The sequence below is a fragment of the Phytophthora infestans genome, genomic scaffold (genome assembly GCF_000142945.1).
Source record: "Phytophthora infestans T30-4 supercont1.42 genomic scaffold, whole genome shotgun sequence".
Classification (NCBI taxonomy): domain Eukaryota; phylum Oomycota; class Peronosporomycetes; order Peronosporales; family Peronosporaceae; genus Phytophthora; species Phytophthora infestans.
Genome location: NW_003303717.1, coordinates 1,187,295 through 1,202,508, shown reverse-complemented (window position 1 = coordinate 1,202,508; position 15,214 = coordinate 1,187,295). Strand labels below are relative to the sequence as shown.

Genomic DNA, 15,214 nt, shown 5'->3' with positions numbered 1-15,214 from the left:
AATGGTAAGCAGAGCCGTGGCGTTGAAGACAAAGCCCTAGAACTGCAAGGCCCATCCATCGATGACAGTATTCCTGCCATACCCACAGCCGTAACTACAGCCGTAGCTACAGCTGTGGCGACAAGTAGTGATGGTGGTGGGACCGCCCGATCGATCGCCCTCGCTGAGATTCTGGAAGGTGCGGGTGTGCATTCGTTTCGAGACTTTTTGCGAGAGCAGGGGGACGAGAACACACTGTTCTTCTACAAAGAAGTGTGTGAGTTCCAACGTCTCCCCCATAGTCAGCAGCAGTACATTCAAATGCGCGCGCGACGGATATTTGACAAGTACGTTCGTCGTGGAGCGAGGTTGGAGCTGGAGATGCCGGTTGAGACTCGACGAGATATCCTCTGGAAGCTGGCGACCCCGACGGAAGCCACGTTCTCAGATGCGCAGCGCCTGGTCCTTCGGCAATGGGAAACACGTGACTTACCGAAATTCCGCAACAGTTCGCTGTATCAGGAAATGCTGGATCAGATCGCCGCGTCACCTGCGTCACCACATCCAGGAATTTCACACGACGGAGAGGAACACACGACCAGCAATTCTAGTAGCGTCGGCTTTCTCGAAGTCTCTAAACTATCTCTACGTGAGTTCTTGGAGCTCGAGCTACTTCGCAAGTACTTCCGACGGTTCTTGGAGCGTGAGCAGTGCGCAAACGAGTTGTATTTCTTCTTCGAGATCGCCACATTCCAGCAGTTCCCGACTTCCGACTACCTCGCTCGACAGGCGAGAAAGCTGTTCAACCGGTTCTGTGACCCGCAATCCCGTGAGTTTGTGCCCTTTTCTTCGCCAATAATTCACACAGACCTGCAAAGCAGTTTAACTAGCTCCAGTCCGGCCATGTTTAATAAGGCCCAAGAGCAGATTCTCAGCTTCTTCGCCACCACGTTATTCCCTAAATTCCAGCAAAGCGAGATCTACCACGGGATTCGTATCACACCTCAGCAACTGCGAGCAGCTCAACTAGCCACAATTGGCGGGGCGTCGGACAGGAGGCTCGCTGGTGTGAACCGTAACTCAATCCAGAATTCAACGGACGCTGGACGCTACTCGATGCCGCAAGGTGGAGGAGACGTGGACGACAGAGCGTCGCATGGCGCGCTAACTGAGGCCGATGTGACGATAAGTATGATCCTCGAGAACCCAGACACTCGTGCAATGTTCCTGTTCTTCTCCGAAGAAATGTACGTCTGCTGCATACAGGAACGAACCGCGTGATTCTCACCCCTTATGAACTGTTCATTGTGCTACTGGCAAGCTTCTGCACGGAGAGTATTTACTTCTGGATGGACTGCAACGAGTTTAAGGACATCCCCCACCGCAGTTATCTCAAGCTACGAGCCCAGAAAATATATCGAAAATACATTTGCGGGCGAGCTAAGCTCCAGGTGAATCTGGATAGCACGCTCATCCGAGTGATCGAGAGCAACCTGGACAAACCCACGCGCACGTTGTTCGCGCCAGCCCAACTATCGATCACCAAGATGCTGGAGCGAGACACGCTGCCAAAGTTCCGCCGCTCCAAGCACTTTCAACCCTGTTTCCAGTTGCTACTCGCCGCTAGCTACATGTAGAGCGTTGAAGACCCTAAATTATGCTTATTTGGTGTGTCTCAATTCTCTCTTTAGGTACGAATTAACCCTATCAACTTTGGCGGCACACAGCAAGTCAAGCCTAGTCAAATGGCACTCGTCCGACGACTCGCGCGCTCATCCCGCTCCGTGCAGACGTGGCAACTGCCCGTCGGCGCCCCCAGCTCTCGTGACCGCCAGAATTCTCCTCTTCCGACGCAGTCGCTGGCTCTTCGCGCCTTCCACGCGTCTCCACAGCGAGAGAACTCGATTCTGATTGCTGGCCTGGGCGTGGCTGGGGCCGCTCTGAGCGCCAAGTACGTGCTGCAGGTGTGGGAAGCCTACAAGAACCGCCCCAAGAGCGAGAAGGTGAGCTCCTGGAAGTACCGGAACTTTTACGACGGCCCCTTTGAGGAGACAATGACGCGACGTGAGGCCGCACTCATTCTGGGCGTGCGTGAGAGCGCGTCCGAGGAGCGAATCCGCAACGCGCACCGCAAGCTTCTGATCCTAAACCACCCGGACACGGGCGGCTCTACGTTCCTGGGCCACGAAGATCAACCAGGCTAAGGAGATGCTGCTTTGGAGGTGGCAAGTAGACCCAGCTAGACATTAGAAACACTAACAAGTCAAGAACGGGTGGGGCTCCCTTTAATTTGTGTATACTATGTGTGCTGATTAGTGAATGCTGTCAGGTAGAGGAGCTACGGGGGCTGGAGAGGGACTGGGGAGGCTGAATCGGAGACGAGAGAGCTTTGCTGCGTTCTTGTAGGTGAAAGGGACTTTGGACGTGAGCTGGTCCACAAGTGACGCGAAGCTGCGTTCGAACTCGGTCTGTAGAGGAGAAACTTCGACGAGAACGGAGGGCGCCAGCTCGGTCTCTTGAGGTGAACAAGCGGCGTCGACAAAGGTTCTAGCGAAGGGAATGTTGGTGTCCAGTAGTGGAGGCAGGAAATTGTCGTTTGCTGCGTCAGGTTGGTGGAGATCAAAGTGGTGTGGGAGCAGTTGAGTGTGGAAGGCAGTGGGAGGAGCAGACACGTGCTGACTGGGCTGGCTGGAGCGACGGAACGCCTCTCGACTGATGACGAGACACTGCCAGCATAGCTGAGCAAAGTCGACGAGGAGGTTGGCGAGTTCGTGGCGTTTCTGCAAACTCTCGTGGCTGCTCATGTAGCGTCCTTCAGCGCTCACGAGTTGCGCTGGATTACCGGCAAGAAACGAGTCGAGAACTTCTGGAATGCCTCCGTGTACATGCGTGTCGACGCTGCCTTTGAGCACCAGCGTCAAGGTCTTCAAGTCCGTCTTGCCCACATTCTCCTTGTCGATCTCAGCTCGCAGCAGAGCACACCGTTTCTGAATGTCGTCGATGGAGTTCTCGATGGGGCATCGTATCTCTTCAAGACGCAGCCGCACTCGCTGTCGATTCAGTCGACATGGGAAAGTCCGCTCTACTGACAGGAACGTGATGCGCTTCATCTGCTCAGCCGTTTTGCCGTACGACGTCGAGCTGCCGTGTGTGAAGGGAACCGCAAACTTGAACGCCACTCGCCAGTTGAAACTCCGCGGTTGTGTCGTCTTCAGTCGGGACAAATCAATTGCAAGCGCTTCCACCACTGTAGTGACGCGCAGGAAAATGACGTGGGGGTTGCTATCTCCCCCAGTCAGTGGCTTTGGCTCCGGAACGACGTCTATCCGTTCGCACTGCGGGTATTTGGCACGAAGCATCGCTTTCATCTCGCCTACGAACTCGCCGAGCGACACGAACTTACTCCGTTTGTAGATGAACTCGTCCGTGGAGATCAAAGCTGGCACGCAACCGCCAGCGTAGCGTACGCGATAGAAGGCAAAGGTCGAGCTGTTTTGCTGAACTCCGTTGCTTTCCTGTCTCTCCGCTAGGCGTCCGATTAACACGTCAATGCATCGGAGCATCTCCTGGTACTCCTTAAATCGCCGCTGTTGTTTCAAACACCCCAACAGAAGTTCACAAATCGACAACTCCTTCTCGATCCAGTCGGCTCGCGCAGCGTAGACACGAGCGATGAAGAGCTCGCGAATGATCCATTGCTGAACACGACCTAGGTACAAGATGTTGGAAGAATCGTCCCCGAGACCTGTTCGCTGTACACACTCAACGGCTGCCACTTTGCAGCAAAGCGCCTCAGCGAAACTCTCTCGACGCAAGTGAAGACGCAGCAAGGCGTTCAACCAAACGAGCTTCTCCTCTAGCAGCCAATGCGGAGAAATGTCCTGAACGACGCGGTCGATTCCTTCTTCGATCTCTTCAAAGTCGTGAACTCCGCTGGAATCCTCGAATGCGCTGCGCCAACGCTCGTACGCGTGAACTTTGCTCGTGAGATCGTTGAGCAGCTCCATGTACTGGACGTGGAAGCTCGACGGAAACGATAAAAATTTGTCTCGGGAAATTGTGGCGAACGCTCGCATTTCATCCAGGAGATCTCTCAAAGAGCTACTGGCGACTGTCAAAGCTGATGGCTTACTGAGTGTCGGGAAGAATACCGTGGTGAACACCTTGAGAATCGGTGCCTTTACCAGAAGAAAACTCCCAGTTTGCTCGTAGCACACGGCTAGTAACTGGCTCAGCAGCATGGCGGCGTGACGTCTAAGACTGAAGCTCTTTGCCGTGGCTGCGATCGATGCGATCAACTGGATCCGACTCTGGTCATGAGCGAGTGGGAGTCCTGGGATGCGGGCGGCAAACAAAGCCGCGGAGAAACGCCACACGAACGTCTGCAAGTACTGCAGCACGGCGATCACGAAACACGATTTGGTGTCATCTCCAGCACAGTCATCGTCTTGAGTCTGGCACTCGTCTTTGTCGGGTTCCAGCTCACCAGCTAATGCGCTGATACTACTCGTTTGTTGCAGTAATTGAAACAACAATTCCGTGATGTAGCCGAGAAGAACGAACGCCTGGTTAGTGCAAACACCCTTCAGAGATGTATCGACAGTCATCTCACAACCGAGACGGGGCGTACGCGCCACTTCAAGCAGTCGGATGACGGTCTCATATTGGTCTACAGCGGTCTGGATGACTCGAAGTGCGGTAGAGGCGATCACTTGTTGCAGAGCGGCAATTTCTTCGGCATGCCGCCCACCAGCGGCTACTTCCTGCGTTTGAATCGTAGGCGCGGATGCTACTTTCTCTTCAAGCCCAGCACTAGTAACGCTTCGTCGCTGTTGATTCGCGTATTGCTTGCTCCAGTTCCGTGGGAGCGATCGGTGCGCTGTACCCCCGTCCGCGGCGTTCTGGGATGCATCGTTGAAACTGTCCGTTGGATTGGATTTGGGCGATAAAAGGACCGGGGAATCCATTCCTCCTGTTCGACGATGACTGCTGCGGCGATGCGCGAGATGGTGCTCTAGCAGAGACAGTCCTGTTTCGCTTTCAGATGTACCCAAGTCAGGCGAGAGAAGGTGATGCCAAAGCTCTCCTCCAACGGACTTTGTTGACCCCGTAACCAGAAAGGTGTCGAGCATGCGCTGAATCAGTGCCAGATTGGCGTGAACTCTTGCTTCGTTGTACAGCGTATGGTGGTCCATCACTGCTTGAGAGCCATCACCGGTCTTCTCGTTCTTGCAGTCCCACGCTTCATTGTTTTTATCAAGCGTTTGGAAAGCACTTATGAATTTCTGTTTTACGAAAAGATTTTAGAGGCGTCAGCTGGAAAGGAGGATAGACAGAATATTTTAGGTAGGAAAACGATGGCGACTTACCTGCCCAACTACGCGGTGATAAAAGGCAAGCTGGTCTGTGAATTCTAAGTGCGGTTCGTGGACTTGCGTCGATACTCCATCGAGTGGCCGGAAGAAATAGGGTAGCTGTGAACTCGACACACTACAGAGGAGGTGGCCTACACATGCCATCGTCTCTTTCTGGAGATCAAGTTGGGATTTGGCTTCACTCGACACCGAAGGGCTACATGGACTACTTGCTAAGAATTTTCCTGGCGTCGTGAACCGAGCGAGTCTTGGAAACAGAGGATAGTACAGGAGAGCGATCCTCTCTTGATGCTCTGGGCTCTGAAACCGAGGATTATACGCCTGCGCTGCGAACATCCTGCGTAGCAATCGCACCGCATCAACTCTAATTTTCTGCTCTTTCTGGGTGTCGATAATGACCAAGAGCTTCTCGGAGACAGCCTTGGCGAGCCACGCTCGTGTTTTCCCAGGATTCCCTCCCGCTGCCCCATTTACGGTGGGGAAGAACTCAAAGTCCACCAAGATATGAAGAAAAGGGAACCAGATATGGCGAAGACTGTTGGCATCTCCCTCAACGTCGACCCACTTCACGTACCGATCGAGCACTCGAGCGGGGAAAATACTATTCACCACGAGAAATACTCCACGGCAGAAGTACGCCACACTGCGGTTTACTTCCTTCTGGAGTAGCAGTCCATTTGACGTGTCACCCGCACACGCGATCAGTTGTTCCAGCACGCGTTCAACCATCACCTCGTCCTTCTTGGCAAGCGTCAGAGGAAGCGACTTTGCAGCATCACTGGCCGCCGTATCCCGCTGATCCAGCAAGTGCATCGCCATAGACTTCAAGATGAGCTGCAGAAGGACGTTCGAGTACGTCAGAGACATTCGCTTCGTCTCGACGTTCTCCTCGATTGAAGCCTTGTTATTCAAGACATTCAGCCACGTTTCCAGCAGCGCTCCAAAGACAGACTTGCGTTCACTGTTAGATGGAGACTTGGCAGATGGGGACTGGGGCGTAGTGGGATCGTCGATACACTTCTCGTCGAAGACAATGTGGACGAAATCGTGGAGTACTCGGTTCATCTCGTGAACTTTCAACGATCCTCGGGGGTTCCAAGTGGCCTTCTCCATGATGGCAAGCAGTGTGCGGAACGCAGACCACCGCACAATTGAAGTCCCATGTCGTAGATATCCGAGTACGAACTTGACGATCGTGAAGAAAAAGTAGCGTACATTGAGCGCACTGCTCTGACTGAGACCCATCAAGCGGTTGACGATGGCGTCTTCATCGCTGTCTGCGTCTGAGCGCGGACTTTCATGAAATGGACGTAGAAACGCTGCTACGGCGCTGTCTTGGCTGTGAATCGAGGACACTACGCGACCACGACAACTAAACGCCATTTTGTTGTTATCCAGAGGGGCAACGCGTGCAGCAGCGACGTATCCGGGAGATGTCGACAGTCCGCTTGCTGTTCCCAACGGCTTGGAAGACGCAGGAGCAGGAGTCACGGTCAGAGTGTACTTGCCATCCTGCAAAATGGTGCCATCTTTTCCGAGAATTGGTACTACCGCGTACCCGAAAATCTCCTGCTGCGGCTGATTGGGCTGCAGTTTCTTGCAATGGACGTGATAAAACGTGAAGAGTAGATGATGCATCTTTGTCAAGCATTCTGGAAGACAAATCTTGATCTCATCGTCAAACTGTGGGTTCTTCTGGTGGTACCCCACAAGCGCGTACGCCGAGCGATCGACCTGGTTATTGGCTCGATAAACCGCTCGAAGAACAGCTTCATCCAACTCCTCCACGCCACGAACTGCGTCGACTTCTCTTCGCAGCAGCTGGACTCGAATAGCAATGTTGCGATACTGGCACCTCTCGATCTGAAGCGGGTACACGTACAGCGTGTTCACATACGAGACAGCCACCGGACCTGAACCCACCAGTCCAAACTTTGGAACCAAGGACGAAGTACAAAAGGGCTGAACTTCACGACAGTAACGAACTCTGCCTCCTATCTGCTCAGAGGTGCCGCTCTCTCTGTTGTCGGGAGTCCGCTCGGAGAAGGGATCGGCAATTTCCAATCGCGGCGGTGGTGACGAGGCTTTCGGGCTTTTAAACTTTGCGTCGGCTAGTTCCTCCGCTGGAATATCGTCTACGTCGAACTCGCATGAAGCAGGAATCACCTTATCTCTTGACATAACAAAGAATAAACGCAGCGTGAGCTCTGTGTCAAGCGCGGATTCTAGTAAGATAACTACTCACTTTAGAATGCCGCGAATGACGTCTGAAATCAAAGAAACTCGCTGCTCCTCCGGTATACAACCGCGCTGTCTGTAGAGCGTCATTGGTCGCTTGGTCCCTTTGCTTAACGGTATCGTTCCCCACGCAAATGGCTGTTGGAATCGGCCGAGACGTACCCCGCAATCTGCAGCCTTGTCGACCAACTTTTTCTGCTCCGATGGCGAAACAAATTTGTCAGGGGTGCAGTATGGGGCGGCTGCGATATCTCCGTCGCCAGCCAAGACCTTGCTCACTTTGAGAACCAAGTACAGATTCTGCATCTGCAGTGTTGGAAGCACATACATCAGCGCTGCAGGAGGGATCGGGCTGTCTACCTTGTCCAGCATTGGGCCAGGTATCCGGAAACAGAATTCCTCGGTGGCTCGACAGCCTAATGACATGTCGTATACTACCAACCTGCACACGAGAGGCTCAATCTACAAAAAATGATAAATAAGTTTGTTGAATACGCAGAAGAACTCAAAGTTTCGAGAGAACTGACCGTGCCGAGCGTAACGCGAAGACGCGGCGTGATCAGAAAAGCTTGCGCTTCCGGTACTGCCACACGAGGCTCCAGAAGAGACGATGCGCGTATCTCTGACGCAAAAGTAGGTTCACCCGGTGTGTATTGAGGCTCGTAGTTTTTCATCAACGAGTGGTCTGGTCGATTTTAGAGAGTTTAGATCCAATTTGCCACATTCACAAGAAACAAACTTACCAGCTTTTGTTTCATATCCTGAAGCAGTGGGGATCGGAAGGCGTAGGGCTCTCCACGGCCGTGAAAACTCCTGAAGAATCGGAGCATCTATAGACGATGGAGGGGGCAGCGGGAGTTCCATCGGACATCTCCATTCTCTTCTCTGCACTTCCACCAGTTCCAAAGTCCCCGTTGGAATCCCAAAACCGTGCTCCGTCCACACGTCTTCCGATAGATCGCCCTTGTCGATGTGCAAATCGATAGTCGACGAATGTCCACTCGATTGGGACGCCCCGTTCGCTGCCGATGAGGTAGAGGTTGCTACCATCGAGAAGGTGGATGATGCAAGGATCTACTGCGACGTTTCCCAATCTAACCGAAATACTTCCTTTGATATTTTATTTCCGATAGACAACTGCCAACACAATAGCACTGGCGCTGTGGGTCTGTGGCCACAACATGCGTTAGTTGCTGAGACTCCTCGAATCGAGAACCTCGATAGAGGAGAGGCAATAACCAGAAGAGTCTTCTGAGTAGACATTGCACACGTCACAGGAATCAGAATTTCACAAGTCACATATTTCTGAGAATTAACCGGTAAATCTCCCGCAACTGGTAGAAGCAATCGGACACCAGCCAATAACGCCAGCAAGATGGCGGCCAAGGCAGGCAACGCAAGCGTGCTGGGCGGCAACGCCAGCGGCGAGTTCATCTCCGTCGCAGGGCTGCGCGTGGACGGTCGTCGCAGTGAAGAGGTGCGCCGTATCCGTACGCGCTTTGGGCTTTTCTCGCGCGTGGACGGATCCTCGTACTATGAGCAGGGCAATACCAAAGTAGTGGCGGTTGTCTACGGACCCCGCGAGCTGCGTACGGCTGCTGCGGGATCCGTGAACAGTGGCGCAGCAGCCGTTGGCACTGGATCGGGCAACGCTGCTAGCAATACGCAGCCGCGTGCCACGGTCAACTGCGAGTTCACACAAGCGGCCTTTGCTACGTCGGAGCGCAAGCCACAGCGCAGTGGCGACCGCAAGAAACTCGAGATGTCGCTGGCTGTCAAGCAGATCTTCGAGGCCTGTATTCAGACACAGCTGTATCCGCGGTCTCAGATTGACATTTTCGTGCAGGTGCTGCACGCCGACGGCGGGGAGCTGCCAGCCAGCATCAATGCCATTACCTTGGCGCTAATTGATGCAGGTATTGCGCTTAATGACTTCGTGGTAGCCTCGTCAGCCGGATATTTGCAGCAGACAATGCTCTGCGGTGCGTGGGCATTGGTTTAATAGTTTTCTATATGTGTGTTCTGATTGTTTGCTACTGCGGCTGTTAGATCTGAACTACGCGGAGGAAGTGGCGCGCGCCCCGCAGATGATCATTGCGCTGAATCCGCGCACGCAGAAGCTGAATCTACTGCAAATGGAGTGCAAGCTGCAGCTGGAGTTGTTCGAGAGCCTCATGGAGGTGGCCACCGAGGGCTGCAACCAGATCTACGACCTGCTGCAGAATGCCGTGCGCGAGAACACATGGAAGCGGCTACGTCTGCGCGGCTCCGCGGTCGCATGAGCGACGACAAGTGTACACTTCCGTCAATTAGAGCAGTTAGGAAAAAAAAACTGGTTCCAACCGGTCTGTTAAAACGTTTCCACCAATCAAAGCTCGCCTCGCTTTCGCGGCAAGTGGAAGTTTGAATTTGTCTGTCGCGCCAAAGCGTACGTGGATCAGTTCCCGAGCTCCGACGTTCCACGCAGACCATGGACCGCCGCTCGGTCTCTACAACTCGAGGACCTCTCGCCCTGGGCTCATCAGATGCGCAAGAGAACCAGGAGCCTTTCGATGCGACAATATCCATCAAGTCGCTCGCACCCGCGTCAAAGTCGGCCACCAAAGCGCAGGGAACGATAAGCTCAAGCTCGCAAGACTCAAGTGCTCGCAAACTCCGCCGCGCACTTCACAGTGTCGACAGCAACCGACCTCGACCAACAGTAAATCCGTCAACAAACCCGCTGTCGAATGCGCCTTCGTACACACTCACAAACGCAGCAGAAACTAAGAAAGTGCGCGGACATGCTGCGACCATTTCACAGACTTCTACAGCGACAAATGATGCCACTGAGGGGGCCATAACAGGGCACAAACGTTTAGCAGCTGCCGCAGCCAACGAGGCAAAGATGCCGACGCGCTCTGGAGGTCGGTCGGAGGAGCAGGAGAGCGAGAATTTGGCCTGGATGGACATGATGCTTGCGTTGTTGGAGAAGCGCTACGGCTCCGATTCCTCGCTTCCTGTATGTCTCACCGACCTGGAAGCGGCCAACATGTTCCACTTACCACATAGCAAAAGGATTAAGACAGGAATCGCCTCTACCCAGGGGGAATCCAAGTCCAGGACTAGCCTGGACGCCAATAGAATTCACACAAGTGCTAAGGACAGTAAATTGCCGGCAACTGGGTCAACGAACTCGCAGCAGATCCCAGCGCGGTTCGACCAGGAGCTAGAACAAGCAAAAGAGAAGAAGCGACAGCGCCTGCTGCTACGGCACGCGCAGCAGATCCAAACGTCCAGTGTATCCTCGTCCACGAGCTGTGGGTGCAAGACCGGCTGCCTCAAAATGTACTGCATGTGCTTCAGCTCCCGAGGCTTTTGCCACGCCGGATGCGCCTGCGACGACTGCAAGAACGGACGCAATAGCCAGACGGAGCGCGTGGAGGCAATCCAGAGTTATCTAGCTAACGATCCGCGCGCCTTCTCCTTCGCGTCGTTGCCTCAAGATACGAACACCACAGGCTTCCTTCACCTCCTGCCGCAGGTACAGCTACAGGCATTTCCTGATTCATGTTCGTGTCTTACGTCGTTTCTATCTGCTTGTAGAAATCTAGCGCGGTCGTGATGCGCGGGTGTCGCTGCAAGAAGTCCAAGTGTCTGAAGAAATACTGCGAGTGTTTCCAGAACGGCATCGCCTGCACGTCGCACTGCCGCTGCATGGATTGCTCCAACCACAGCGAGTCGACGGCTGCACACCAGCATCCTCATCTACAGAAGGGCAGCGGTACGGCTCACGACGAGGACGCCCAGTCCAGTATCTCATCCACCGCCGGAAAGAAGCCGTTCCATCCCGTTCACATCACTGTGACCAAGCAACCTCGTCGGAATCAAGTGGGCAAAACGCTGCGTCTCAATTTGTGACCTGCCGCTCGAGCTAAGTCATGTCGATGTCTACATGTAGACAGGACCATTCTCAGCAAATAACACCACAATAGACCTTGTGTGTGTGTGTGTGTGTGTGTGCTTTCACGCAAGGAATGATTGTTGCTAATGAGTTCCAGAGTTTGTCACGCTTTACGCAAGTCAACCCACGCAGATGCAGTGTACTCCGACGGCCACGTCCAGAGCCTCCATCGACAGCAGCCAGTCGCCCGAGCATCACGCTGCCAAGAAGCGCAAGCACACGCGCAAGGCGCGTCGTCGTCTGGACGTCTGTGTTGACGCTATTAACGCCCTCGACAACTCAACTGCATTTGGCAATTAAAAGGAAGAGGAGAGAGATGAAATACAGAAATTGGAGGTTGAAGTTGCTACCCTTCAGACCCAACGGACGATACCTACAAGTGCAGTGGTGGCCGCTTCAGTGCACCAAGTCACGGCCGAGTCGAATGCGCTGCGTGAAGTCGCGAGGAATTGGCAGCTTTAAATGGCTGCGGCACAATCGCTCATGCTCGAGTGTGCGGTGCGAAGCTTTCAGGTTTATTAAGTGTTTTCGTAGTTTTTGATGTGTTGCATTGCTTCGACGAACCTAGAGAAGTTCTGTAGACCACAGTGGGTGGGAGTGTTGCGTTCTCTGAGAACGCAACACCCCCACCCACTGTGGTCGCGGATCTGCCTGCAGAAAGACTGGAACGAGAGGAGAGCGACGCTGATAGCTACACGAGAGGCAAAGCTGCAGAATGCACACAATTACGTCATGGCCCGCAGCAGGCACATCGTCAACGGCAGAGATCAGGAATCGCAGGATGAATTTGAGGCCGACGGCGGGGACGTTTGCTGCTCGGGCAACGTCGAGATCCATTTCAGGCGTGGAGTCGCTAAAGCAGGTGTACGAAGCTCTCTGCCTTTACGTAGACAACGTGGAAATCAGCAACTCGGCTACATTACAGTTCGGGAAGACTACGACGTGATCGAGGGATCGGCATTCAACTCGCGTATCATTTCAAGCGACGAGAACGACGTCAGTACCGAGTCGAACACGATCGTATTTACGCAACTCTTTGCACAGGGCAACCCGAGGTTTGGAGGTGAGCCGTGTGCAGTGGTAGCCTCGGATTGTGTCGATGAAGATGAACTGTATCCGTATCATGGATCAGACTCTGGTTCAGAGCGTATCCGCAAAGACATTTCGGGTGCAATAGTACTAACAGTCAGCAGGCAACAGGATAAGAGCGAACTTGCGGTCGTTATGCGCCGCTCGGATATACTCAAACTTCACTGCCCAGAGTTTTCATTATCGACGTTTGCCCAGCAAGAACCCGAAGACGGAATTGTAGATTGGGGTAAAGTGATGATAACGACATTCCGAGAGGTGTTGTTTGCTAATTACCACGGTACTGTAGAACGTGAAGTAGTACTCGTCAAGTACTTCTCGATACCGGTAAATTGGTTGGCGAATGAAGGCACGTATTTTGTCAGCAGTTTTTTCTTCTACTTACATGTACCGGTACTTCGAGGTAGGATATCTAAGTTAAAGTTTAGCCTCACGCTGCGGTACTTTCGCATGGTGTCGGAGGACTCAACCTCGTGTCGGTCGCCATCCCAGTCGACGGTCAAGAAGCGCAAACCCACGTATCTCGTGCGCAAATTGCGTCACATCCCCGTGCTTTATATCGCCCTCCCTTGCTCACGTACCTCTTGAGTCACAGGAAGAGGAGCAGGCTTTGAAGGACGAAATTCTGGAGTTGCAAGCCCAAGTTGCCGTGCTCAAGACCAAAGGGGTGTCCACCGGTGCAGCCATCGCAGCAGACCCGTCACAACAGCAGTCGACAGCCAAGTGGAAAGTGCTGTCCAATACGATCAAGAGCCAGCAGCTGGGTGTCGCTGCAGCGCAGTCTTTGGCAATGGAGTGCACGGGACAACAGCCTCAGTACTCTTTACCATTGGCTGCGGATTGTACTGACGGTGTTTTGATGGGCAGAGGACGCAATACTTGCACCCTTTGCACTCGCGTATCCGACTCGGGAAGAACTGGGGCGAGCGAAGAGCGACACTCATGGCCATGCGAGAGAGTAAGCTGAAAGGGGCGTACGACTACGTCATGGCACGCAGTCGCTTTGCTACGGATAGTCAGGACTCTAACGAGCAGTATGAGACCGACGAAGGCGACATTTGCTTCGTGGGGAACACAGTGGTGAAGTTCCCAGGCGTCCAGTCATTGGAGCAGGTCTTTGAAGCGCTGTGCTTTTACTTGACCAATATGGAGATCAGCATCTCGGAGACATTGGGTCATAATACGGTAAGAGAAGACTACGACATGGTCGAGGGGTCAGCGTACAACGCACGAATCGTGTCCAGTGATAGCAACGGCATCTCCACCGAGTCGAATACAATTGTGCTCATGCAGCTGATCAGAGAGGACGATCTTCGCTTTGGGGGCGAACCATGTGTCGTTGTAGCCTCCGACTGCGTCGACGAGGACGAGCTGTACCCGTACGGTCATCAGAGTACATTCGCAAGGACATTTCAGGCGCAATTGTCATGACAGCGAGTAGAGACAACGAGCCAAGACACGAAGAAGCAGACGGAGGAAATGACAGCACTGAAATGGTCGTCACCATGCGACGCACAGGTTATCTGAAGCTGCATCGTCCTGCGTTTCCTGTACCTCCGTTGGCACAGCAAGAGCTTGAAGCCGGGATCGCCGACTGGGGGACGGTGATGGTTAAGGCCATGCGTGAAATTTTGTACGCTCGGGCGTAATATGGAGTCTTCATTACTCTACGTTAATCTCGGCCAAAATAATTGCGCGAGTGAATCCTGTAGACCAACCAACTGAGTGGAAAATCATTCATCTACTTCCGCAGATCACCTCACTACCGAATACTTCGAAGTACGAAATACTGTACTACTAGGAATAGTACAACACACGATATGCCGCCCAGAAGCGTCCGATTACCCCACCGAAAACAGTGAAAACCCCGCGACCAAGAAGCGCAATTTCGCCCGGAAGGTTCGGCATCAACAGCCGAGTTCGTGCTTGTTGACGCTTCATGGATCTCGGCACAAAACGTCAGCTTACTGTGTTTGAATTTTACCGAACGCTGAGAGATGAGATTCTACAGTTGAAAGCTCAAGTGGTGTACTCAACGCTCCGTAGGAGCCTCTGATCCAGGATTGCGACAAGCTAAAGCCAAGTCGACGGTGCTGATCGACGGTGCTGATCGGCGCTCAGTCACATATGACCGAGTGCATGGTGAGCAGAATAATGACTTGCTGGGCGTCTGTGGATGGTTACTGACTGCTTATGTGGGACAGAGGACGCAATCCTCGAACCCGCTGTGCACGCGAACCTGCTTGGAAAAGGACTAGGGTGAGCGAAGAAGTACGTTGCTCGCCATTCGTGCAAAGAAGCTCCGTAATGCCTACGAGTATGTAATGACCCGAAGCAGACACGTTCCTGAGGGCCAAGGGCATTTGCCAAGACAGCTCTTCCGGGTCGGACAACGGCGGCATTCATTCCTTGAGAAGATTCGCCTTCCAGGTGTGAGATCACTTGATCAAGTGTTTGAGGCTCTTTGGTTCTATCTGACTAATATAAAGATCAGCATCTCGGAGCGACTACGGTGCGAGAAGACTATGACATGGTTGAGGGCGTAGCGTTCAACGCACGTATCTTGTCGAGCGATAGCAATGGCATCACG

General features: G+C 53.4%; 6 protein-coding genes across 6 annotated transcripts; 4 read left to right on the top strand and 2 right to left on the bottom strand.

Annotated features, from left to right (window-relative positions):
* Window positions 1-61: 61 nt before the first annotated feature.
* Window positions 62-1,616, top strand: PITG_15610 (uncharacterized protein; the record flags this gene model as incomplete). The annotated part of the gene is made up of 4 exons (XM_002897702.1): window positions 62-67; window positions 169-1,054; window positions 1,130-1,226; window positions 1,301-1,616. 4 exons carry the CDS (start codon window positions 62-64, stop codon window positions 1,614-1,616), a joined length of 1,305 nt encoding a protein of 434 aa, XP_002897748.1.
* A 108-nt stretch (window positions 1,617-1,724) lies between these two features.
* PITG_15609 (uncharacterized protein) lies at window positions 1,725-2,268 on the top strand (the record flags this gene model as incomplete). Its single annotated transcript, XM_002897701.1, has 1 exon — window positions 1,725-2,268. The coding sequence occupies one exon, from the start codon at window positions 1,725-1,727 to the stop codon at window positions 2,181-2,183; it is 459 nt and encodes a 152-aa protein (XP_002897747.1).
* A 511-nt stretch (window positions 2,269-2,779) lies between these two features.
* On the bottom strand, window positions 2,780-4,055 carry PITG_15608 (uncharacterized protein; the record flags this gene model as incomplete). Its single annotated transcript, XM_002897700.1, has 2 exons — window positions 2,780-2,791; window positions 2,844-4,055. 2 exons carry the CDS (start codon window positions 4,053-4,055, stop codon window positions 2,780-2,782), a joined length of 1,224 nt encoding a protein of 407 aa, XP_002897746.1.
* A 1,504-nt stretch (window positions 4,056-5,559) lies between these two features.
* Window positions 5,560-8,456, bottom strand: PITG_15607 (uncharacterized protein; the record flags this gene model as incomplete). Its single annotated transcript, XM_002897699.1, has 5 exons — window positions 5,560-5,578; window positions 5,623-7,368; window positions 7,600-8,054; window positions 8,120-8,277; window positions 8,336-8,456. The coding sequence occupies 5 exons, from the start codon at window positions 8,454-8,456 to the stop codon at window positions 5,560-5,562; spliced, it is 2,499 nt and encodes an 832-aa protein (XP_002897745.1).
* A 500-nt stretch (window positions 8,457-8,956) lies between these two features.
* On the top strand, window positions 8,957-11,835 carry PITG_15606 (exosome complex exonuclease RRP41-like protein; the record flags this gene model as incomplete). The annotated part of the gene is made up of 5 exons (XM_002897698.1): window positions 8,957-9,574; window positions 9,642-9,820; window positions 10,060-11,115; window positions 11,178-11,488; window positions 11,655-11,835. 5 exons carry the CDS (start codon window positions 8,968-8,970, stop codon window positions 11,833-11,835), a joined length of 2,334 nt encoding a protein of 777 aa, XP_002897744.1.
* Window positions 11,836-13,057: 1,222 nt separating this feature from the next.
* Window positions 13,058-14,273, top strand: PITG_15605 (uncharacterized protein; the record flags this gene model as incomplete). The annotated part of the gene is made up of 2 exons (XM_002897697.1): window positions 13,058-13,997; window positions 14,111-14,273. 2 exons carry the CDS (start codon window positions 13,771-13,773, stop codon window positions 14,271-14,273), a joined length of 390 nt encoding a protein of 129 aa, XP_002897743.1.
* Between the last annotated feature and the right edge of the window lie 941 nt (window positions 14,274-15,214).